This window comes from Halichoeres trimaculatus, unplaced genomic scaffold, assembly GCF_033239565.1.
Source record: "Halichoeres trimaculatus isolate MK-OKI-2021-1 unplaced genomic scaffold, fHalTri1.1 fHalTri1_scaffold_13, whole genome shotgun sequence".
NCBI classification, from domain to species: Eukaryota; Metazoa; Chordata; class Actinopteri; order Labriformes; family Labridae; genus Halichoeres; species Halichoeres trimaculatus.
The window spans coordinates 7,303,676-7,329,108 of NW_027437191.1; the positions used below are offsets into that span (position 1 = coordinate 7,303,676).

At 41.0% G+C, this 25,433-nt stretch overlaps 2 protein-coding genes across 3 annotated transcripts; one reads left to right on the forward strand and one right to left on the reverse strand.

Annotated features, from left to right (window-relative positions):
* Positions 1-1,959: 1,959 nt before the first annotated feature.
* mcm9 (minichromosome maintenance 9 homologous recombination repair factor) lies at positions 1,960-20,704 on the reverse strand. 2 transcript variants are annotated; one of them, XM_074684807.1, is made up of 15 exons: positions 20,595-20,704; positions 17,125-17,298; positions 16,338-16,476; positions 15,778-15,884; positions 14,774-14,980; positions 14,574-14,655; positions 13,012-13,212; positions 12,788-12,913; positions 12,488-12,607; positions 11,450-11,624; positions 9,383-9,585; positions 8,911-9,114; positions 5,847-5,929; positions 3,800-3,945; positions 1,960-3,528 (listed from the first exon to the last, which is right to left on the reverse strand). In XM_074684807.1, the coding sequence occupies exons 2-15, from the start codon at positions 17,287-17,289 to the stop codon at positions 2,079-2,081; spliced, it is 3,408 nt and encodes a 1,135-aa protein (XP_074540908.1). In that variant the 5' UTR covers positions 17,290-17,298; positions 20,595-20,704; the 3' UTR covers positions 1,960-2,078. The 2 variants fall into 2 exon arrangements, with proteins under 2 accessions (XP_074540908.1, XP_074540909.1); XM_074684808.1 differs by lacking the exon at positions 20,595-20,704 and adding an exon at positions 19,698-19,815.
* Positions 20,705-21,275: 571 nt separating this feature from the next.
* On the forward strand, positions 21,276-24,779 carry LOC141802293 (uncharacterized). The gene is made up of 3 exons (XM_074685831.1): positions 21,276-21,542; positions 23,341-23,782; positions 23,849-24,779. Exons 1-3 carry the CDS (start codon positions 21,374-21,376, stop codon positions 24,777-24,779), a joined length of 1,542 nt encoding a protein of 513 aa, XP_074541932.1. The 5' UTR covers positions 21,276-21,373.
* Positions 24,780-25,433: the final 654 nt, after the last annotated feature.

The following is a 25,433-nucleotide window of genomic DNA, read 5'->3' on the forward strand; positions in this document are numbered from 1 at the left end:
TTTTTCGGTGTGAGTCTGTTGATTTGTGTTTTTGGTCAAGTAAAAAATGGCCCCGTCTGAGTGCAGAGGAAACCGGCAGAGGAGCAGGGAGGGGGTGTTTGGTGCGAGCGCTCTGGGCTTCTGCTGCACAAAAACACTGCTGTAGGGGTAATTTCTGCCCTAAACCTTGTGATAGGACCCAACTTGTTCCATCCCAGAGTATCACTTTAAGGCCCCCTGCTACACAAACCCCCCTTTCCTCTGATTGGCCGGCTCTCCGAACAGTCTGAGTTTGAACCTAGATTTTAATAAATTACCTACTTCCTGGTTTTTGGTCTCTGGCTCTTTCTTCTTTTTGCATTTTGAAGCTCTATGTTTAACCTGCGCACTATCTACCCTTCAGGCAGCAACAAGAACTCCTGACCCCCTCACACGGTCCTTTTCAAGCGGGAAATTTCCACGATGCACACCTTTAGAACTTTTTGCAAACAAACTCAGCAGGGAAAAGGAGCTGGTGAAAATTAATCTTCTACTCTAGCTTAGTACTGTTGCAGATGTGCATTTGTGACACACTGCGCCCTGCAATTTGGAAAACGATGCGATTAATTAGATTAATTAATTATAAATCCTGTAATTAATTAGATTAATTTTTTTAATCGCCTGACAGCACTACTTATAAATATTGACAAAAAACATGTACTGTATTGACTGAACCATATGATTCTGTGATTAGTCTTATATTAGTTTTAGAATGTGTGGTTGTCAAGCTAGCTGTCAGGATTTAACTGTTACAACATGTGTTGTTATCGTTGTTTCAGAGTGGAAAAGTAAGTAGATCAGTTTACCCCCAGCTGGTTCACTTTACCCCCTTGATTTCTCTGGTCTATTTCAGTTTACCCCTAAGCTGGGGATAAGTGAGGCACGAGACCACTTTTTCAAAAACAATCATATTTCATTATTATTATCATAGATCGACTTTGAAAATGTGTGAAAGACTTCAACACAACGATTATAAAATGTGTGTAAAGACTCTCTGTCCCTTTCTTTCTCCTCTACAGGATTAGATCTGAATGAGGCTCACAATTATTTGTTCTGTTTGTTCTACATGGCTGCATTTTTATTATATTTTTTTTGCAAAATAAGTGCGATATTACCGAAGTTTGGGATGGGTGCAAGCTCTCTCAGATTAATGTAGGTACACTTAGAAATGATGATCCAACAGAATAAGAATCTGTCATCCTGGCTTTGCTCAGTTTGAACAGTGGTGCTTCTCAAACAGTGAAATTCAATGTTCATCAAGAGTTTTTATTGTTACAATTGTAGGACAGGCTGTTTCTGCAGTGTGCACTTCACCTGAGACCTACTCTGTCTGCAGCTTTGGATGTCAAAAAAAAAACAGATAAAAGAGAAAATCTCTAAATTTCATTCATAAACTTTGATTTCTTAGCTCGTGAAAAGAACGATATAGCGGGTTTAGTCCGTTAGGTTACCATCAGAAAACAGTTCAAATGAGCTTTAAAAGTAAACCTGTGTTGACAAACCTTCCTGGGATCCTGTAGCTTTGGGTTTTGCAGCGGTCAGAAAAGATGAGAGTAAGTCTGTTTAATATCTCTGAGCTGCTGTGTCCCTTTGGTAAAGAAAACACACACACACACACACACTGCTGGCATGTTCTGTTTGTTTCAACAAACTCTTATTATTGAAGATCAACATTATTTGTTGAGTGGATGCTGATCAGAACAAAGGTGCAGAAGTCAAAAGTGATTCTTGTGGTTCAAGTTAGCATCCATGATCGCTTCCTCTTGCTATGTGTGATTTTATCCTTAAGTGTCTTTAAATCTGTGTGTCAGCATTTCTCTTAGCTGAAATAACCACACAGGTGCTGTGATAGAAGCATCTTTACAGTGTTAAAGATGATCTAAAGAGGGAGTACTGAGAAAAAAAATGCAGAAAGGGCAAACGATAATGACAAAAAGCTTTTTTTGTCAAACAGAGTTTGAAGAGTCTCCGTGCTTTAGTCAGGGAAAGCTGCAGAGGAAGCTGAAAATATTTTCACAGTGATCATGTGAATCCTCATTGACCCACAGCAGAGTGTCACTTTATATTTTAGGTCTCTTTGAAACCTCCTGGTCCCAGTCAACGTCGAGGTCATCATTACCCAAATCCGCAGAACTGAAAAGAGAGAACGTCCCCTTACTGTTTGGAGCACGATCCAGCTCAAAACACTTCCTCTTTCTCACACCGACTGAACTCTGACAGTCAACAGGACCGTCATTCAACGTCTTACACCCCAGAGAGCGTTCGTTTCGTGACTCTGTGCCTTGATCTGGTTTGTGCCCTGGGTTTAAAAGACCTTTTATTTTGTCTGCCACATTCACAGGTTTGTTCTGGTTCCCTGCGGAGTGATCAGGCTGGTTTTGGACCTTTTCAGATGAATTTGTGGATTCGTGTGTGCTGCTGAAAGAGAATCTAGAGAGTTTTGCGAGTGTTGAAGAGGCCACAGTTGACTTAATGTCAGCAGTGTGCTTCGTCCTTCCTGGAGCTGTCTCGTCTTCATCCAGCTTCCTGGAACAAAAACTCTCTTCTCTCTCACTGATTCCCCGTTCGTCTTTACCCTCTGTAACACTCTGCTTTTTATCCTCTGTGCCATCCTGACCAGTTAGCTTCAGTTCACCTGTGGTGCTCACCTGCTCTCCTCTGTCTTGGTTTCTTTCACTGAGTGTCCCCTCTCTGATGCTCGCTTCATTGCTGTGAGCCACAGGCCTCATCTTTTTGGGTTTGAATATAAAACTAGAAAATTTTGAGCGTAATTCTTCTCCTGATTCTTCCTCAGCTGCCTTTTTCACCGCCAGCGCAGCGCTGATGTTCTTCAGGTTCCTGTCCCTCCTCTCCTCCTTCTCAGGTGCCATGCTGGTGCTCAGGGGATCTTGAAGGGGCTTCTTTGCCGGTCTTGGTGATGACACCGAGGCACTCCTCTGAGATTCTGAGTTTGTGTTGGTTGTTGTTTTATCAGCAGACTCCCCGGTGTCACCTCCGCCTGCATCTGGACCTCGATGAGGATGACTCAACTCCATCAGTCGTCGGTCTCTCAGGTTCTTTGAGACTTTCTGGAGCACAAACCCTGAGGACTCTGGATTACCTGTCCTCTCCTCTTGAGCGGTCGACCTGCTCCCTGTAATGTTTTTGTCTGTTGTGTTTTCTTCTGCTGAAGCAGGAGTAAAATGATGTGACACACCATCACGGTTTAATGCTGACTCATTCTTACTGATCTCATCCGCCTGAGGTCGGCAGCTCGCCTCTTTTCTGTCTGTGGACGTTTCTGAGTCCAGGTTGACTTGAGTTGACGTAATGATGGGCGGGGCCATGCCGCCGGGTGACACTGATTGATTGAGGGAGTCGAACCAGTCCAGGCCTCCTTCCACTGTGACATCACCCTTGCAGTTCCCAGAGTTGTTCAAGCGGGGTGTGTTGTGGGCGGAGTTTGTGTCTCTGCCCTGAGGCTGGCCATCATCAGCAGGTGGAGACACTTGTGAGGCATCATTCTTCAGGCTGGAGAATCAAAGAAAAGGTGAAAAGGGTGCGCAAACTCTGATATGTGTGCAGTTTTGTGTCAGAATGGTGTCAAGTCACCGCATTCAATCTAATACAGACTGTGAAGTTAAATAGAATCTTCGTGACGAGGCTTTTACTGTACAGTTAAAAAAAAAGGAAAAAAATCACTTTCTGACTCTAACAGCTGAGCTGTTGTCAGGGGTCAAACTGTTACAAACTGTTTGATAAACATTTGATCAAATGTCGCCGTTGAACACGAGTGGCTGACCTGGTCAGTCTGCTGCTCTCCTTCTGCAGCAGCTCAGGCAGGTTGAGCCCCTCCAGCAGCGTCTGACACTGAAGACGATACTGCTCACAGGGATCAGAGGGGAACGAGGTGAGCAAAGCGTTCACGTTTCCCAGAAGAGCTCCACCCTGATACAGAAGAAAAGAGTGTGGTTACGGAGTGCAGCAGAGCTTAGGTTTTGAAGGATTTTATGCCTTTAGCAGGGCTTTTCCTGAAAACTACCGCAGGAATTTCTAGGAATGTTTTTTTTCTTGTTATCAACCTGAATGAGGTTTTCAAAAATTGTGTTGGTTGTAACATGACTGAATGCAAATTCAACTGAGTAGCATGAATCACATGTGGAAACAATTCCCAGCACATTGATCATCATCAGTCACTACTTCATTGGTCTATAGCATTTCCTCTGAGACCACTTTTCTGGATTTGGAGTCTAGAAGTCCTGTCAAGGTAAGTTTCATGATCGCATAAGGTAAAGGTTAAGACATTTAACGGTATGGTTTAACTCCAAGTAATGGACATTGCGTTAAAGTAACACTGCTCTTTAAAATGTGGAATAAACTAGCTGGCAGCCGTTAAAGACGATGAGGTCCTTGATCAGGGTATCTGCTGAAATCCTGAAGTTAAATTCATACCTTTTTAAGATTTTTTAAAAACTTTTCAAAAGGTATTAAGACCTTATCGCGACTTTAAGCTGTTGTTAGCAACCAATCTTTGACAGTTGTAGTTTGCATTTTAACATAAATTAAGTAAACCAAGAAGGAATAAAGCTTGAAAGAATAAATGAAACTAAAGGCAGATTAATCAACATTGCCATTAACACAACAGATAACAGCAGTTATTCAAGCCCAACTTGCAGAAAAAAAACAAGAATTTTATTTCATCATTGTCAAAATTTAGGACACGTGCTTGAGATTGTGTTATTTGCTTTTTTTCAGCATTACATACAAACGGCTACTAAACTACTGTACGAACTGAGTTTGTTGTCACATTAGCCAACTGATATGCTGGGCTGCTAGTGATACATCTAGCCCACGCCTCACAAAATTACAACTTTGCTTGTTGTCAAGTTTCAAACAACAGCGCTACGTAACTGTATTGATAAGTAACTTATCTCGTTGCATTGTATCCAGTAAAATGTTGACTTGAACAAAGAAAATTTATCCAAAAACAAACACCCGCTGGTCTGTGATGAGTCTGTCGAGCAGAATGATCGTCCAAACTCCAGGTGTGTTTTTTTTTTTTTAAAGCTCAGCCCCTGAAAACATTTTCAAACCAGATAGACTATTTCCATGGTGGATAGGTGAAACTGTCTGGTGTGCCAGGTTAGTTTGTAACAGTCGCATGGAAAATAAATATTCATGGATACTTTTGGAGTCAAAGCTTGAATACCAATCAAATTAAATACCTCATAACATCCCGATTAAGATGTTTTAATACCTTTAAAGGGCCTTAATTTTCAACTTTTAATACTTTTTAGGACCCCACTGACACCCTGTTGATGAGTAGAAAGCGTGGCCTGAAGACAAGCCAAACAACTTTTTTTGACATTTCTGAATGGGACTTTTCTGGGGGTGCTGAGGGGACAGAGGAAATGTGTCTAAGCTCTATTGATCCGTCTTTTTTTTTTTAACCATGACATTATATTTTTGTTGTTCTGTGAAATAAATTATTACCGTTCTGAAAAATGATTAGCATCATTAAAATGTTGTATCAGGCATATTTGCATTTGCATGGATGTTTGTTTACGACTAGTATTTATTCCTGTATTCATGGCGATTAGACTCACACTTTTTTCTCACTTACTGTCTTTTTTCAGTTTCGACTTTCTGTCTCTATTTTGGCGTGAAGGGGAGCGTTTGGGGGTGAAAGGCTAGATACGATTTGCATATTTGCACCAAGGACTAACGTGAAAGATCCCATTTTTTTAATTCAATGAATAAATCATCCTTTGTTATTAGTAATAAGAAATGCAACATGATAATGTTTTCATCACTTGTGTATCAGTGTTTGCTGTTGTGGTTTTTCTGACCTGCATGGAGCACTCCATCACAGAGACGGCCATGACAGCGTCCTCTATGGTCACTGTCTCTCTGAACATGAGCCTGGCATGAGCTGGAGGGTCAAACAGAAAGAGCCGTCAGTTCAACATTAAAATGCAGATTTCCATTTATATCATTTAAGTGAAAAACTGTCAGGGTTCACCACTTTGTGTCCCTTCTCTTGACTTGACTGTCCTGTTTTTCAGGAGTTGAGTAATAAAAGCCCATCGATCTCAAAGTAAACTCTTAATTTTACACCTGAAATCCTCATGACGTTCCTTCAGTATCCTTTAAGACTGTTTGCTGTGATGAATCAGAGTGAAGTCTGTGTACTTTGCATTTGTAGCACTGCAGTGAGAAAGATTTCAGGTACTGATCCTGAGAAACAGGTCATTGCAACGAGCGCTGGTCAGCTGCAGAGGTCAGATAAAGGGATATGATTTGTTGCTGAACTCAGACACAGTTAATCTTATCACAGTGTGACAATGTTCAGTTATGAGACTTCACACAAAGCTGTGAGTTGAAGTTTTGTTTGGTCACACTCACCAGCTGGGACCTATAGCACAAAGCATGATTAACTTACTTTGGGTAACTCGCATCTATCCACGGTTGACTAATCCCAACAGCAGCAATCAGGATAATGGATAGCAGGACACGAGATATCAACACGGTATATCAACCCAGGTTTATCTCATCAAAAGCTGTGAACGTGAAGGGAGGGCTCAGAGGCAGCTGACCAATCGCAATGGTGAGCGCAACAAACACAGAGAAGCAGAGTGACAGAGCGCCCTATTTCCCCTGTGAGGAACAACGTCTGATCATGATCAAATATGAAGAGGAAAGAGTCAGAGTAATGGAAAAGGAAACACTGTGGCTGCTGCCAATTGCAGGCAAACTGCGAGGCAACACATAGCAGACTGATCAATGGCTCAATCTGACACTGATCACACTCATGAATCTAATTAAACAACATACTGTGCAGATGAATAGCGTGTATTACAATTATCATCTCATTCCCCAGACGAAATCTCTCTGGAGTAAAAAGGACATGGGGCAAATAATTAATTCTAAAATGTATTTAAAAAAACATTATTTTTATAAAAAATTAAGTATAAAAACATAGTTGCTTCTGTTAAGTTGGTCTGTTTCATGTCATAACATTATGCTACAGCTGAGCTTAAAGTTGTCCCCACAATGGAATCATGTCAAAACACCGAGGTGACGTCTGATCCAAATTAACAATTCACAAATCAGCTGGACTGAAATACACTGTCTCCTTTAAAGAAAAAAATCCCTCAAACACAATGTATGAAGTGTAGGAATAACATGATAGAATATTGTGCTGTTTCAACATTACATCCTTTTTATTTTGATAATCACTCTGCATTTGTATAAAAGGGGCTATAGAAATGATGTTTGATGCTTTAATTATCCCTTCCTAGTTTAATACCTGTGGTACGGTCATAACACTGCTCCTGTGGACGGTGTAGTCTACCCTGCAGGGGTAGATAAGTTCGGGCTGTGAGAATCGGTACCTCTCATAAAGCGCGTCATCAGGAAGATGTAGTTGGTCAGATCAGTGCCTGAACAACCTCTCGTCTCAATGCTCGTCGTACACGTTGGGCGCCTCTGTCTTCTGGGTTCGGAAGCAACTGCACAGTTCATTGTTTCAGAGAAGCTGATTGGCCAGTGGGAGGGATATTTTATAGGATCAGATTCAACCTCCAACTCACTCTGCTCCAGAGCAGGTTAGCTGTTAAAACCAAGTCACCGTGGTGATCCATCCTGATAAGAAATGAACCAGCTCTGTGCTGTTGATAAACCAGGGTTATCCCTGAAGTTACCTGGCTAAGACATTAATCCTGCTTCAAGATATAGGTCCCTGGTCCGTGTGTATGTGCCAATACCATGGGATGAGAAACAACCCCATGCCATGATGCTTCTTTTGGGTGATGTGCAGTGCCATTTCTCCTCCAAACATGGTATGTAGTATGACAGCCCAAAAGTTCAATTTTGGTCTCATCTGACCAGACAACATTCTCCCAGTATTCTACAGGCTTGTCAAGATGCTGTTTAGCAAACTTTAAACCAGCTTAAACATATGCCTTTTCTTGAGGAATGGAGTCTTGCGGGCTGAGCGTCCATAGAGGCCATGGCGGTGGAGTGCATTGCCTATTGTTTTCTCTGTAACAATTGTACCTGCTGTCTCCAAGTCTTTCTGGAGCACTTTCAGGGTGCTCCTTGGCTCGTTGAGTACTCTTCTGACTAACTTTCTGACTCCCTGGTCAGAAATCTTGCAAGGAGCTCCTGTGCGTGGCCTGTTGATGGTAAGGTGGTGCTTCTTCCACTTGTGAATAACGGCCCCAACGGAGCTGACTGGAATATTCAGGTGCTTTGATATAAGTCTGTAACCAGTTCCATTCTGATGCTGAGCAACAATCAGGTTGTGAATGTCTTCAGAGAGCTCTTTGCCTTTACCCATCATGAGGTGTGTCGTATTTAACTGCTTGGTGAAAAAACGACCTTTTTATAGGACCATCAATTTGCTCTAGCCCAGCTGATGTTGGTTTGCACTAATGGGAAGTTCAGGTAATAATTACTGACAGATTTCAGGTGGTATGGTGCATTTCCTTGATAAAGTATACAGCCTTTCCATGGTGTGTTCAATACTTTTTTCCTGTGTTATTGTACTAAATTCCACATAATCATTATTTACAGACCTGAATGTTGTGATTTCTTGTCATGTGTTGATTATTTTAGTTTTTGTTTGAATTGCATCTTTGGAAATAAATGTAATGAGAAAAAGGTTGACGCGTTCAATACTTATTTTCCCCACTGTATGTGTGTTGGAGTGTGTGAGTGCTTACATATAACACTGGCTTGCAGGTGGACCAATAAAATTGAGAAAAAACAAGATTATATCCATAGGATGTATATAAAATGGACAGTGTGGCTCCACTGTTTACCATGGTACAGGTTTGAAGCCAAAGTGCCACCGTCACAGGCGCCGTCCCTGTGCAGCCAGAGTCTGCAGAGACTCTGAGAGAATCTCACCTTCAGCCAGTCTGCTCAGGCTCTCCAGCATACGGATGGTGGTTCTGGCAGCGTTGCGGCCGTCGCTCTGCCTCTGCAGCTGATAGTAACGTGTCAGGATGCGGTTGGCATCCTCGGACAGCTGTGGCTGCAGGCGTTTTATCACAGTGAAATAAGCTTTCATTTTCTCCATGGACCACAGGCCTGAAGACTCTGCAGGGAGTCCTGAGGGAACACAAGAGCAAGAGCACATCAGAACATCCTCCACAGAGCTCATCAGAGTTTAAAAAGACCAATAACTTGCTGATTTATCAATCCGTTAAAATTAAAAATTTTGTTCAGTTGTTCATATTTTATGTGATCTTGGATCATTTCTGATCAACATTTCAAAGTTCATCTTGGTTTTGATTTAGGTTTGTCAAAAAGCTCTATTTTCCAAGCTTTAGGAGATCAAACGTATCACCCTGAAGATTTTCAGCAGCTCATACTTTACCTCTATCCTCCAGAATGAAGGAGGAGATGATGCGGTCCCACTCTGAGTTCTTGGTGTCCAGCAGGACCAGGACCAAGTCAAAACGACTAAGCAGAGGGCTGGCCAGGGCAACATTCACAGACAGCGGCTCATTGGGGTCGTACTGGCCTTTAGGATTGGCGGCTGCCAGGATGGTGGTGCGAGTGTTTAGTTTACACACCATGCTGTGGAGAGGAGACGTCAGGAGAAAGTGAATCTGAGTTTCAGAGAGTTCAGAAATAAACAGAGCAGAGAGGGTGGGTCTGTTTATGTGTTGCAAGTCAATTTGTGTTCTCCCAGGAAAATCTGACCCAACCACAATGACTGACAACAGCCTACTGTGGCCCTGATAATCTCCACTTAACCTGTGGATTATGAAAAGGCAAACGTATAAAAGTTAGACTTTGTCAGGATCCCTTACAAAGTCCTCAGAGGGACTTTAAAATGCCTGTTTTTGTCTTAACATGTTTGAAAACTCTTTGTTGTCCTTTTACCTGTGATGTTTTCTTCTGTAAATTCAGTAATGATGCTACCACATATGTACTCTTAACATCTTGTTCAGCCCATAGACTGTAGAATTAATGGATGTGTCTCCCAAATTCAGCGGTTTGTTCCTGAAACAGGCTTGTGATGCAAATTGGCTATTGCAGCCATATTGGAAGTGGCGGGGGCTTTGAGTACAGCCATAGGGCGCCCATCAGTCACGTAGGCTGAGCTGTGCCTCTGATTGGGTGAGCTCACTAATTTAATATCCTCTAAACCAGTCATTCCTAAAGTCTGGGTCCTGACCCAAAGGTGGGTTACCAGATATTTTTTATGGGTTGCCAAATTAGTTTTCAGAAGGTTTGCATGAAATTCCTAAACCAGAAGAAGTCTCCCCTTGCCGATTTGTTTACTGATGATTGGCTTTTCATTGTGAAGGGAAATCGCCAAAATGTTTACTGTAACTGGAAACGTGTAACGGTTTTTACAAAGTCTGAAGCCATGAGCTGGCGCTACTCAAATAACCAAAGCCAAACCACTGTATGTTTCCTACTGTTTTACAGCTCTCAGAGGAAAACGCTGTCACTGTGTCACCATCACACAAATGAAGGAGCTGACCCATTGATTACTTTGATCATTAGTTTCCAAAAGAACGATTCGAAGTCAGATTCAAAACCGGTTTGAATTTGAAAGTCCAAAGTCACCACTGGATCTTGGACGGCACCAGCTGCAGAAACGGGGCTGTTACAGCTTGTTACAGTTGTGCAGTGACATCACGCTGAAAGAGACATGAACAGATGCCTTTACTTCATTCTGGATGGATTTTTTTTTTTTGTCCGTCACAACTGACAGAAACTTGACTTTGTCAGGCTCATTTAAACAAATACGAAATGGAGTTTTCACAAAAATGGAGACAAAATAAAGAAACAGACCGGATGCTACACTCAGTACGTGTTCTCTCATGTTGAACACATGACTGGGATACAATTCTTAAAAGCAAGCAGGCTAACCCATCACCGTAAAAAAAAATAAGTATTCTTAGAGTGTAAGTCTAACAAAGCTGTTATGCATTTGTCAAATTTGTCTCTTAGGCCTGTTAGCTGGTACAAAAGATGTAAGATGATGCAGAAACATCTTAAAGAACCTTTTTTTTATCTTTGCAAATGTATCTTGTCAATCAAATTATAGATCTGACATATTATGGATTGGGTCGCCGTAGCTTGTTGCTCCAAAAAGTGGGTTACCTGAAAAATAGTTTGGTAAACACAGCTCTAAACTGCTGAGTTAGAAAAAATTCACCCTACAGTGTGTCGATGGTGAAATCAGTGATTCAGACAGGAGAAGATTTTTTGAACCGGCTGTAAATATGTTGACTTTTGCTGTAAAAATGTCTTTTTTTGGCTTGGTGTGTATTTGACTTCCAGTACTTCAGCCTCAAGCGGACACTCGAGAAGATTTTGGCACTTCTTCACTGTCTCATATTTTTACACTATAGGTTGCTGCTTGGCTCAGCCTAACCAGCACAAAAGTTTTCCAGTATTTTTTTAAAGTAATGACTTCATGTACCCAGCTTTAGCCACACTTATTGACTGCTGCTCCATGGCTTCATGGATGCTGATCCGGTCGTGCTCCTTGATGCTGTTGAACTCGTCGATGCAGCACAAACCACCGTCTGACAGAACCAGAGCTCCAGCCTCGAGATGCCATTCACCTCCATCTCTCACTGCTGCCACTGTTAGTCCTGAAACCAAACACATCACAGCTCTGTTAATCCAGGAACACAAACACATGAAGGATCATTTTTGTGTGGTTGGTATAACTATTTATCAGAGAATTTCATGATTCCCTTAAAGGATAAGTTCGGTTTATACAGCTTTTACATTGTTTATAGATTGAAGTAGAACAAAATACTCACCCAGAAGGCTTTCCTGATCCAAGCAGTGCTTCAGGAGATATTTAGATCCACAATCGTGCAGCGCACGTCCATATAATGGGATCCATCGGGACAAAGACAGCGCCGCTCCTAAAACTGCATTAATCGTCCAAAAACTTGTGTTTTTCACCAATATTCCATCATGGTCCGCTCCGGGTTAGCGCTCTGCTGCAGTCTGTGTCACTCCAGACAGCGCTGTGTGGCTGTAATGACCTCTGAACTGACGAAGACTTTGTTTAAGTTTGCCCCTCCGCGCATGCGCAGTACTCTCTGGAGAGCTGACTCCTTTCTTTGAGGGGCAATCGTAAACAAAGTCTTCGTCAGTTCAGAGGTCATTACAGCCACACAGCGCTGTCTGGAGTGACAGACTGTAGCAGAGGACTAGCCTGGAGCGGCCCATGATGGAATATTGGTGAAAAACACAAGTTTTTGGACGATTAATGCAGTTTTAGGACGATTAATGCGGTTTTAGGACGATTAATGCGCTGTCTATGCCCGGATGGATCCCATTATACAGACGTCCGCTGCACGATTTTGGATCTAAATATCTCCCGAAGCACTGCTTGGATCAGGAAAGCCTTCTGGGTGAGTATTTTGTTCCACTTCATTCTATAAACAGTGTAAAAGCTGTATAAACCGAACTTATCCGTTAAGATCTCAGCAGAGTCTACCTGCGCTTGTTGATCCGATTCCAGCTGTGAGAACAGAGCGAGGAATGATCTTGGCTGCATACTTCAGGAACTGAGACTTCCCTGTTCCCGGATCACCAACCAGCAGCATGTGACACTCACCTGGAGAGGACTGGATTTAGTCAGTTTTGTTGTAATGTGCGCTCTGCATTCCTAAAACAGGTCATTTGGCCTCTACTGCCTGTGCTGTGTATCTACACTACATATCACAGAGGCAAAATTCAGGCTTAAGGAGACAGGACAAATAATCAACAAACGTGTGTTTAGGAAGAAGACATGCACCTCTGACTTTGGTTCCAGAGGAATCTATTCTCTGCACTCCACCAGCCAACACCATGGCCACTGCCAGCTTCACCACATACATGCCAAACACCTGAGGACACAGACTCATCAAGATCTGGTCTCTGCCTGCAGGGAGGAGAGAATGGTGTCTTAAAAACACAACAACATCAAAAACAAAGAATGAAATGTCATTTTTTCCAGATGATGAAGAGACTCTCACACACCAGCTATGGGATCATATTTGTAGCTTTCCCAGAAGTCTTCAAACTCTCTTTGAGCGTCCGTCATGAGCAGAGCAGAATTAGCCTGCTGGTTGTTCACCTCAATGTTGTTAGCTTTGAGCACGAGCTCCACGTCACAACGAGAGCCGTCGTAGAACGGCTTCCAGCGCTGAGACATCACGCCGTACACCGTCACATCGTCTCCTTTGGACAAAGTAGACTGCTCGTTATTGCAGCCAGTTACATTTCCCCCTGAATGTTTTTTCCTCTTTTCCTTAACACTCTTTATTTTTTATATTAACTAAACTTCTTGTTTTCGGCTAACCACTGGAGATTGCCTGATTTATGCACTGTCCACTAAAAACAGTCCTGAGACCCACTTATGGGCCTCCAGCCACAGGTCGAGAACCACTGCACTAGTGGATTGTATTTGAAGCTTGATCCTTAAAAGATTGCTCACATCATGAACAACATGTGACCCAGGGAACCTCAGGATGAATTTATCATTTAGAAAACAGTGAGTGAGTGAAAACAGCAGCTCAGATGGACTGATGAACAATGCTGCATTTTGATTCATCAAAAGGTTGACTCATCTTTTTTAAGTCTCTGTGTTCATTTAAAATGTGCTCATGAGCTATCAAGACACAGTTTGAAATATAAAATCACACATAGTGACTGACGATCTCTCACTGTCTGCTGGGATGCGTGTCTAACTGCACCTTTACGCACGCCGGCACAAAGAAGAGCGCGCGTACACGGAAAGTGAAAGTTTAAGTTACACAACCATCCTATAATTATGTTTTATAGTGGTTATATGGTATTTCTTGGGGTTTTCTAGTGGTAATAGGGTGCATACCTGCGTATCTTGTATATTACACAACACGACCCCTGCGTCCTCTGTGCTCCTGTGCCTCTGACTTGAGCGTGAGAAATCGGAGGTGTGGCATGAGTGCGGGTGAAACCATCCAAATGTGTGAGTCTCACGGCGAATGCGTGACAGTTGGAAGCCCTGTTTATAATCATTAACGTTACATACGTCAGCCTTTAATCGCTCGTTGTGGCTAATGGCTTACAATTATTTGTGTCCTTCAGTTTTCCAAGCTCGTTAGCCTCGAAGGCAAAATACCTCCAAACAACACTTTTACCTTTTTCATTTTTGACCAAAACTGCTTGATTTGGCCCGCCTGCAGCACTAGCCATGCTGTTTTGTTATTGAGTGTGTCACGGGGAGGGGGAGGGAGGCTGCTCTCGTGTGTGTGTGAGGAGGCAGAGAGAGGGGGACGCAGCGTCAGCGGGTCGGCATCGGGGGTGGGGGGTAGTATTGATAATTTTGAAAGTGAGTATTGTATCCAGATACAACATTTTAGTATCGACACTTTTTTAAGTATCGATACTTTTGACAACCCTAGTTTAGATGATGTGTGTTAACTGAGTTTGGTGGGTGTTTTTAAGCGGAGCGATGGCACAGCTGTTTGAAGTTGAATGAAGCGTCTTTGAAAATAATTAAAACATCTCTGTCTGAGAAAACAAGGGTGTTATGTTACACCCTGATAAACAGTTCTCACCAGATTTACAGCTGTCAACCAGGTCGCCCTCCAGAACCACCGCCATCGACCGAGGAATACTTCCCACTGACAGCCTCTGCACCTGAGGGAGAACAATCTATATGTGAAACACTGTGGAAATGTGCATCGATCTGAAAAATAAAAAAAGAGTTATGATAACAAGGATCAGCAGGAAGAGATCACATGTATGGATGCCTTACCTGCTCCTGTATCTTGATCTCCTGGTAGTCTCTACAGGCGCTGAGCTCTGACCCATCGGACAGACAGGTGAACTTAAAAGAGTTACAGGCGTCAGGGTTGGGGCAGGACACAGGTGGGACGAACGTGTAGTGCTGATCAAAAGCAGCCTGGATCGTGAAAACGTGACGGCACTTGTTGCACATGTAGTCCCGCTCATACTCCAACACCTGTGAGAGGTGGAGGAGTCAGACTCACAACATGGGGGTACTCAGACGGCGATGACTTAAAAAAACACAAGTTTCAATATATTTTTTTTCCTGCTCCAATACAAAAAGTTTTAGACATGATTTAAAAAGAAAAGAAAGACCTGTGAATATGTGTAACTGGACGGACTTGAGTAGACCAGTTATGAGCTGAATCCCTGTTCTGATCATACACAAGGTGATGTGTGTTTTCAATTCCATTGTTTTAATAAATAACCTTTAGTTGTTCATCTGTGCATGTTTATTTCAGTTACTTGTTTCAAAATTATACAAATATTTACAGAATTATCTGAGTTTAAAATGGGGTAAACCTGCATTAACAAAAATCAAGGCAGAGGATTCAATTAATCATAATTTTGATTTCGTATGCCATAATCGCCCAGCTCTACTTTGAGGATCCCAAAATATATACATGTGAAAATTATAATCAGCCCTTTAAAAATAGATAAACAATCCTGGGGATATGTGCACATGCACATTACCTGGTAGTTACTCAATGAATAAAACATTTTGTTCAGGGAAATCAACATTTTATCATAACTGATGAAAACTTCAGTCTCTAACTGGAAGTCCAACAGCTGAGATGAAATCCTCTCAGGTTTTGGAGGAACACAGAGATAGCAGCACGAGAGCTGTTTAAATAGTTCTGTCAGACGTCTGTGTTTGGTTGTTAATTCATAGGGAGTATTGTGGGTTTTGTTTTAAAGACTGTATAAAAGTCAACCACACAATTGCTTAATGAGCATGTGTGGAGCTGTTACCTTGGCTACACTGGTGCGTATCACTGTGCCAGTGACAGACAGGAAGTGTCCGACATCTCTGGTTCTGGGGATAGTTTCTCTGGTCAGCTCTGGACACACTGGCAGGCCTAAGGTAAAAGATAAAAGCATGATTAAAAATGTCTGCAAGAAAATACTCAGATACTAAATCCACAAGACTCAATGTCACATCCATGAACCAACCATCCTGAAGCTCTGACCTCCAATCCAATTTACCGAAGCAGTTTGACTTCCTTTAGAGCAGCTGCAATTTGTCATGGACAAGGGTTTACACCATTTCAGAACCTAAGGTACATGATTTTGCTAAAACTGTCTTGAAAGTCTAATATTTGTCTTTTAGGATCTTGCAGAAATTGTTCGTAAGAGTCTTCAAATATCTAAAAGGATCAGTTATTGTGTTTTATTTCTTTTGCAGGAAACAAAGTAAATGACAGAAGACATGGCTGAAGTGAAAGAAATTGTGCTTCACAAAGATTTTTTGTCTGTTGGCACAGATCCAAACACTGTCCCATAGCACCATCACTATGAGATGACTAGCTTACCTGTGATGCGGGCACTAGGAGCATGTCTCAGTCTCTGCTTCAGAGAGGCCTTTTCTGCTAACTGCGTGGCTGTTTTGTGTAACACCTTGTCAAATATAGCCAGGACATCGTTGGGATAGGCGTTGAAATAGTGCCCGACCTGAAAACACACACACATAACAGGAGAGATGCAATGATTCAAATTCTTTTCTGGGTTAGTCCTTCCTAGCTTCAATCTTGACAAAAACACATATTTTTGATGCTGCTGACTAGGAGTAGGAGAAAAAAATTGAAAATCGGTATATCAGGATTTTTGGTTTGACAATATCAAAATCATGATTCTTTGTCAAAAAAAAAAACATTTTTTTTTATCTAAATACTTCATTTCAGTCTTTCTTTAAAAGCTGAAGTGGAAAAAAGTTACCACTTTTCTCCAGCAGAGGGTGACATGTTTCTCTCTGACTCAGGTGATGTGCATTTTATGTGAAAATATGGCTCCTGATATGGTCTGTGGACATTATAATCATCAACTTTTGAAAAAAGCAAACTAAAAATGGCAAAAATTGTAAGAATTGCAATTCAAACCAAATCGTCACTCCAAAAATCGTAACAGAATTGAATCGAGAGAATAGCACATCATCATCAATAATGCTTGTTTGCTGCATAATTTTCTGCACCTTACTTCAGAAACCTCAGACAGCTTTTGAGATTTGCGAATGAAGTTGTTACAGGAACTTCAAGTTCTTCACTAACTTTATTTCAATAAATAAAACAGAATATAATCTGTGCTGAGATGTGTGAGCCTCACCTCCATATTAGCTTCAAACAGTGTCATGGCGTTAACAACAACAGGGCGCTGGGTCTCTTCATCAGCATCTGCGAATAGCTGGAGAATGTCATCGTGGTGGTGCTCTGTCAGGTAAGTTTCAAACACCTGGCCAATCAGAGCCTCCTGCTCTGGACTTATTAACATGGTGGACACCTGGAAAACACAAATTAACAATATAACAGTGCATGAAGGTCATGTAAATTTCATGTTACATCACCAATTCATCTAAATTATAAACTTCTATGACTCTGAATAATTCCTTTTTATAACTACTATAAGAAACATTAGGACTATTAAAACCAGAAACCTGTCACATTATGGCTTCATCACTGTTTATATAGTTAATTAACTACTGGATACATGTGAATACTGTGGCAATAGATATACTAGTGCCTGATATTTCTCACACATCATTTAGTCTGAAGCAGGTCCTCATTTTTTAAGTCATTCATATATGTGCGTTTTTTTTTTTTGTTATCTCTTTTTTGTACTCATCAGTCGTTTTCCTTCTGTCACTCATTTGATAACTTATAAGCCATTTGTCAAAATGTTGTTGTTGTCTTTCTGTACTGCGTTATTAAATGAAGAGGGGTCATTAGGGAATTTGAAGTACTGTAAATCAACAACAGTCCAAGTTAAACTTATTTCTCTATCTAATCCATTGAGTGAAAAGGCCCTCTCTTCTCTCTACAACTGGTTACTTCCAAAAGTAATGATCGGACAGTGGGCAGGGACACAGACACAAGAGCAGTGGTCATGAGTTTCAAGGAGACATATCGTGCTTGTTTCTCCTTTCCACTATGCCAGACTAGGATGCCTGTAAAGCATTTCTGACCTCAGTAAAAGTCATTTAGTTCCTTCATTGCCCCACAATAGGGTTCTCAATATCCTCATTTTAGGCCATTCTGAAGATCTCGTTGAAACGCTCCGTTTGGAGAATGACCTCCAGTAACCTCGCAACGTCACAGCCCTTTGTGCTCTGATCGGTCAGTTCTATCAGAGGGGCGGAGGGGGTAGAGCCGGGGGCGGTTTTTACAGCATGGCAGTATTTACAAAATCGCCACATTGAATGGGGCAGACTGAGCGAGTTTGCTGTTTGCCAAAACTTCACAGTAAGGCATTGATAGCACTTATAAAATGGCAGAGTGTAGGATACGTCCTTTTGTATTGGACCCCGAGTCAGACCCGGACAGTTCTGCAGCTCAGGAGGAAGAAAATCCACCTGGACACAGATCATCTCAGGACGCTTCAGTGTGGTGAGTCAAACCAGTACTGTAACATGTAGAGTTTATACGTGGAAATGTAGGCAGACTTCACCAATAAACTATTTCTATAACAGGGCTCCATCCTTCTCCTTCACTTTTCTCCGTCTGTTTTATCCATCATGCTGAAAGTGTAGTCTAAAGATCGCCTCTACCGTCAGTTCCTCACTATGTCATTACCGCAGCATTATTGTGGTCCAGGTTCACAGTGCATGTCAGAACAAGCAGGCAAATATGACAGTCTCACAAGTATTACGACATCTGCTGACACTACAGTGTTTTAACTGCTAATTCACCATGTAAAGCCGAGCTGCTCAGCAGAGCAGAGTCATGGCATTCAGCACTCAGTCAGTCAGCTCTTTGTGGGTGTATCCCTCGGTGGCAGTTGTGTGACTAACTGACATCCAGGATATCAGAAAAAATACAATATCTCATTTTTTGAAAATTCAGGGGGTGAAAGGTCTTGTTTTCAAATGTATTACATTAAATCAGGGATCAGCATGATATGTCCTCTTTAAGAAGTGTTCAGCAGGGCAGTAAGCCACTAAGATGTAAAATACCCAGTATTACAATTTATAGATACTCCTGTAGCCAACTGACAGTTTTGCTGGGGGACCAGGATTAGATAACACTATGCTCCCTCTCTATAAATTACTGAGGGGCCCAGTTCTGGGCTCCCACTACTCTGGGCCAGGTGCAACAGACCCGTTTGTCCTCTCCTGCCTGAAGCACCTAAAAAGACTGGCTTTCCCTTAGTGAGGTGGTTCAGTCCTCCAGCTCACTTGCTAATGTTATCAGATTTTGATAACGTTAAGCATGATGTTTACCTGTGTTTATCTCCTGGCAATAAGTGCCACAGCTGACAATGATTCGACAGTAATATGTAAGGTAACAGGTAAATCTCTCCTCTAAGAAAAAATCTAAAAGGTTTACACATGCAAAAAAAAAGGTTATTTCAGGAGTAAAAACAGATGGCAGATATATACAGTGGCAGGTAAGTGTCACACAATTTGCAACACAAATACAAACGCTACAACACAGTGAAAGTAGAGCCACAACTAGAGAAGAGGTGAACTTTTAACACTTTCCAAAGGACATAAAAAAGTGGTGAAAGCAAGTGAAACATATCACTATAATGCTGACTGAGTCATAAAGCTAAATAAAAGGTGACACATTACCAGTTATTAACATAGAAATATCAGAACCACAAAGGACATCACAGGGTGAGATCACTAAGCTATGGCTCATGGATGAAGTTAGAGAAAAAAAATTAAATGATGAATAACTCACTTTCACAACTTTTCTTTGTCCGCTGGGGTAACCGTCCGTTAGAAAACCGCTAAATTGAACTCCTAAGTTGTTGCTGTATACAGCAACAACTTAGGGGTTCAATTTTACTTGCGCTGTAATTTTACTTGCGTTTGCATTCATGTTGTAGCTTTCGCAAATCGTCTGACAGCTACCGGCCACCATAGTAGTATGTCTCTGAAGAGTGAGAAAATAATTACCACTCTCAAACAGGAGATTCAAATAATCAATAACTATACGGTTATAGATTTAATGACTGTGTTACAGTAACTGGTACACTAATGTTGTACTTAATAATCGAGATTGGATTGTCATAACCTCCTCTCACCTGAAAAAAATCATACCCATGATGACAAAAGTACTCGTAGGCCTACTAATTTAATTCCTGAAAACAGCTTTCAATTCGTTTTCTCAAAAAAAAAACGATTTAAATTTGTTGTTGTGAATTTTTTTTTTTTTTACGTTTAGTAGAACAATTTGTTAATTGTTGTTGTTTGATAAAATATGGGCTAAAAAAAGTCAGCTCACTCTTTCTCGAGGTCTGGTGCTAAAATCGCCCCTGAACGATATAATCATAATATTTCTGAATATTGGCATGTGTGTGTCGTACCCACGAAGAAAACAACTGATTTAATGCCTTACTCATCCTGATTTGCTCTGATATGTCATTTACCACTTTGCAGCTGGTGTGTTGTTTTTGGGCACGGGTTACATCTACTTGTATAATTATATCATTAACCTAAAACAATAATTAAGTTGACTGGGACACCTGATAATACATCAGCGAGAGCAGGAAGTTGATACGAGACCGTCAAAAGTTCCTGTAAATCCCCCCTCAGATACTGGCTGTCGACGTTTCAATATAAAAAAATAACTCACCTTATCATTCACGAAAACAGGAACATTTTTGTGTCACTGCACAGCAACGAAAAGTGTTAGAAATTTAACACCTTTCACTCCATGCACAGATGTAAACAAACTGCTTCAGATTCGCGGGCATACGGGGACGTCGTCTTCCTCGTACACGTCACGTGTAGACTCAGCCTCCAGGTGAAACACCGCCCTCTAGTGTGTGGGAGCGTTATGACTCGCAGACTGTTTAGAATAGAATAGAATGAAATTCACTTTATTTATTTCATACTTTATTCAAATAAATTATTTAATTAATTTGATTTATTGCCACCATTTATCAACACCGAAACACGTCGCATTATATGACACTCGAGGAAAGGACGTCTCTCTTTGCCCTCCAAACGAGACTCCTCGATTCCTCTCTCTTTTATTTTTTTTTTAAATAATTATTTTTATCTATCTATTTATTTATTTATTTATTTTATTGAATCATTGACAACTTCAGGAGTCCTCGATTCCTCTCTCCTCTCTTCATTTCCTCGCATCTCTCCATCATCTCTGCTGGGAGGGACTAAGTAAACGCAAGTGAACAACGCAAGTGGAGGAAGGAAGGATGAAACTTTGGAGCTTTGAGACGCACCCTGGGTCGACACATGTGTCCCATGAGGCAGCGCACACGTTTCGGAGCCTCAGGAACGCAACTATTCGGAAAAGCTTCCCGTCAGTCAACTCAAGAAATCCACTTAGAAAAAAGGACCTCTGCTTTTCAATTACTCAATTATTATTTGACTCTTTGATGTGAGGAGATGTCCAGATTTCAGGAACTTAAAGATTTATTCGAGCGGCGGCTGCTCGCTGCGGTTATCAGAGACCTGGGAGAACAACGAACATTATCTGGATACGAGGAGGAGCTCCAGCGCCAACGAGAACTACTGGATGTGATTTTAATACCTGAGATAAAGCTGCACAGAGCAGGTTGGTTCCTAAAAATGTGTGTGATAATGTTTAAACAATCGAGCAAGTAACTAAGGTTCATAAATGTAAGATCGGATTACATTGAATTCATGCACAAACCACCATAAATTCCTCTGGAAATGTGGAATCTAATGTGGATTTGTTGGGTCAAAAAAAAAACAAAAAAAAAAACGATGAAGGATAAAAGGATAAAATAGTTATATGATAGTTTACTTTATGGAAAAACACAGATTGTTTACACAATCTGACTTTCCCTTCTGTTTCCTGCCTCGCTATAATAAAGCTGTTTTGACACCATGCTGCTGTTCATCATTAACATCGTCACTGTCGGCAATAAGGGGCAATTATCAATCGTTCCCATGCGTCACTCATTGTGCAGCACTGCAGTCCAGTGACTTCAGTGATTTGAGTTATGCCACAGAAACACTAGCCGGGTCATTCTTTAAATGCGGTGCCTTTTGGGTCATAGAAATGGTAAAAAAAATAAAATAAAATAATCTTTTTTATTTTATTTTGATGTTTCTTCTAAAAAACATGACTCTAAGCTTTATGAAAAGCATAAAGGTCAATCTCAATCTGCTAAATTTAATGTTTTTTTTGTTGTTGTTTTTTTTTTTTTTTTAAGTTTTAAAAATATATGTCACAATGAATGTGTCCACTGTGTTGTGTCCACAGTGTTATGGGATAACACGGTGGACATCTTACAACAAAAAAAGCTTTTAGCCTAGCTTTATTAGCATTTAAGCTAACAAGATTTTGGATAGCTGTCAAGAAATCAACATTTTTATCCAAGAACCTTTTAAAATTATGATATTTGATAATTTTCTTCATAAAACTGGGATAACACGGTGGACATTTTATGATTTACCACATTAGATCTTCATCATTAAAGAGTAACTATAATAAAATTAACAAAATAAAAGTGAGTAATCTTACCACTGTTGAATTTCCCTCCTCTGGAATAACATCGTGCTGATGTGTGTGGAGCTTTCTTAGAGGTAGAGTAACTTAGGATAACATGGTGGACACCAAATCCAGGGACAAATATTAAACTGCAATTTTAGACAAAAATATATTTTTTTGGCTGATGAAACTATCAAATATATAAAGAACCCCTTAAAGCTGAATAAAAATATCCAGAAATATTTTTGAAAAAAAAACAAACATAATTTTCTTGAACGAAACAGTGAAACGGGCACTGGGAACATGGCAAAATAGCACATTTTTTATTTTTTAAATGGTATTTTAAAAAACTGTTTAAGTTTTATGAGTTATATCCTTGTGTTTTAACAGATAATTAGTGAAATTTCACTAAGATAAAAAGTTTTTTTTTTTTTAAATCTTTTATTTTCAGGAAATACAGCTGGATTTAGGCTGGGGACGCAAAAGGCACCGCATTTAAAGAATGACCTAGCCACAGATTGTCATTGCAGCATATCATTCCTTGCTCCCTCTCGACTCCTGACCATACACTGTGATTAGAATGGATGTCATCTCGCCACTCATGCTCCTCCTGAAGAATGATCTAGTTTCTTGAATGTAACTTTGAAATATATGAATCCATATCTTTGGTTAACAGATGTGTGTAAACAGGTGAACTCCACCTTCAGTTCTTCTTTCAGATCAATGTCTCAACAAGCAGGAGGCTCCTGTAATCATTTGTCCAGTATGAGATTGTCACTACAGTTCAGCAGCAGTGCTGAAAATAAAGATCTTGAGTTTTTTTTCTTTCACATTTAGTTTTCCATCAGGAAGATGATCCAATATCTCATTAATATTTGTTCACTGTGTCCTGTAGATGTTCAGCTACTAATGGTGAAGAAAGAGGAGCTTCCCCCTGAGCAGCAGGAGAGGAGCCCCTATCCAGACCAGGAGGATAATGAGTCCCCACTCATTAAAGAGGAAGAAGAGGAACTGTGGATTGGTCAGGGCAGAGAGCAGCTTCAAGGACTGGAGGAGGCTGATACCAAGGTCCTGTTTCCTTCAGTCCACAAGAAGAGTGAAAATGATGAAGAGGAACCTCAGTCCTCACTGCTTCATCAGAGACTAACTGACCATATGGAAACAGCAGCTGGTGGAGAGGACTGTGGAGGACCAGAACCAGAGAGGAGCTCAGATCCAGAAAGAAATTTACAACCAGAGGTTGAGGGACAGACCCAAGACTCCTCAGATACTGATTCGGGGACTGAAGATGAGGCAGATGACTGGACAGAGACCAGAGACTGTCCTAAAAGATTAAAATCTGCCACAAACAAAAAAGCAGAGACTGTAAAGTCACATGATAACTGTCCTGAACCTGGTGAGACTATTCGTGGGGTTTCTTTGACAGAAAAGAAATCTTTCAGCTGCTCAGGGTGTGGAAAAGGATTTACTCTTAAAGCAGATTTTAACAAACACATGTTAGTTCACACAGGAGAAAAACCCTTCAGCTGCCCTGAATGTGGTAAACAATTTAACACAAAAGGCGCTCTGAGGTCCCATATGTTTGTTCATTTCAAAGAAAAACCTCACTCGTGCTCCGAATGCGGGAAGGGATTCAAACAAAAAAATCTTCTGAACAGCCATATGATTTTCCACACAGGAGAAAGACCTTTTAGCTGCTCAGAGTGTGGTAAAACATTTGTCATGAAAGCCTTTCTAAACGAACACATGGTTGTGCATTCCAAAGAAAGACCTTTCACATGCTCTGAATGTGGGAAAGGATTTAAACGTAAAAAATTGCTGATTAGACATATGATTGTCCACACCAAAGAAAAACCTTTCGGCTGTCCTGACTGCTGGAAAAGATTTAAAAGAGAAAAAAATCTCACAACTCATATGTTAGTCCACTCCAAAGAAAAACCTTACAGCTGCTCTGAATGCGGAAAAGGATATAACCGTCCACAACATCTGACTCAACATATGCTTTATCATTTAAAACCTTACGGCTGTTCTGAATGTGAGAAAAGATTTGATGACAAAGGAAAGCTTAACAAACATATGTTTTTTCACTCAAAAGAGAGACCATACAGCTGCACTAAGTGTGGCAAAAGATTTACTGACAATGGAACTCTGACACAACATATGTTTGTTCACGCGAAAAAAAGCCACCTTATAGCTGCTCCGAATGTGAGGCAGGACTTTCACCTTTTTAGCGGCCATATTCGTGGTGGCAAGGGGTTTGCGTACAGTTATAGGGCACCTGTTGGTCACGTGACCCCGAGCGGTGCCTCTGATTCGGTGAACTCGCGATCTTAATATCCCCCAAACGGCCGAGTTAGAAAAAAAAATTCACCCCTGTACAGTGTGTGCCCTTAGTAAAATTAGCGATTCACACAGGAGACGTTTTTTGAACCAGGCTGTAAATAGGTTAATTTCTCCTGTGAAATGCCTTTTTTTGACTTTGTGTGTATGTGACTTCAGGTACTTCCAGAGCCAGCCTCAAGTGGACAGTCAAGAAACAGCAGATTTTAGGACTACTGCTTGGATTGTTCACAAATGAAGGACACTGCTCAGCTGCTATAAGTGTGGCATTCGATTTACCCATATATGGCTCTGTGGAAAAATACAGAGACCAATGTTAAATGACCTGTTTCCCTGATTTAAAGGTATGCGTTGTGGTTATGTGTTGTTTCTTATTTGTAATATGTTGGTTTAGTTCAGTATTCTATCTCGTCACAACCTCTGTATAGACGAAGCCAATGACTGTTTTAAAAGTGTTATGTGCTCTTTGAGATTGACCAGCGCTGTAAACTTTTCATGTGCCTTGAATAAAATGCTGACTGAGAAATAGTTTCTCTTTGTGTGACTCTTGGAAGGTGACTGACTAAAGCATCAGGAGTTTATTTCAAATGGTGCTATGACCGGGGAACGACATCTGTAAAGGTCTGAGCTGTGAGACGGAGAGGAGGA

Coding starts and splice junctions, on each gene's coding strand:
- mcm9 (XM_074684807.1), bottom strand. CDS start 17,289: ATGTTAATAAGTCCAGAGCAGGAGGCTCTGATTGGCCAGGTGTTTGAA. Junction 11,625..12,487: donor AATCGGATCAACAAGCGCAG/GTAGACTCTGCT, acceptor GTTTGGTTTCAG/GACTAACAGTGGCAGCAGTG. Junction 5,930..8,910: donor CCTGAGCAGACTGGCTGAAG/GTGAGATTCTCT, acceptor TTGACCCTCCAG/CTCATGCCAGGCTCATGTTC.
- LOC141802293 (XM_074685831.1), top strand. CDS start 21,374: ATGTCCAGATTTCAGGAACTTAAAGATTTATTCGAGCGGCGGCTGCTC. Junction 21,543..23,340: donor GATAAAGCTGCACAGAGCAG/GTTGGTTCCTAA, acceptor TGTGTCCTGTAG/ATGTTCAGCTACTAATGGTG. Junction 23,783..23,848: donor GACTGTCCTAAAAGATTAAA/ATCTGCCACAAA, acceptor ACCTGGTGAGAC/TATTCGTGGGGTTTCTTTGA.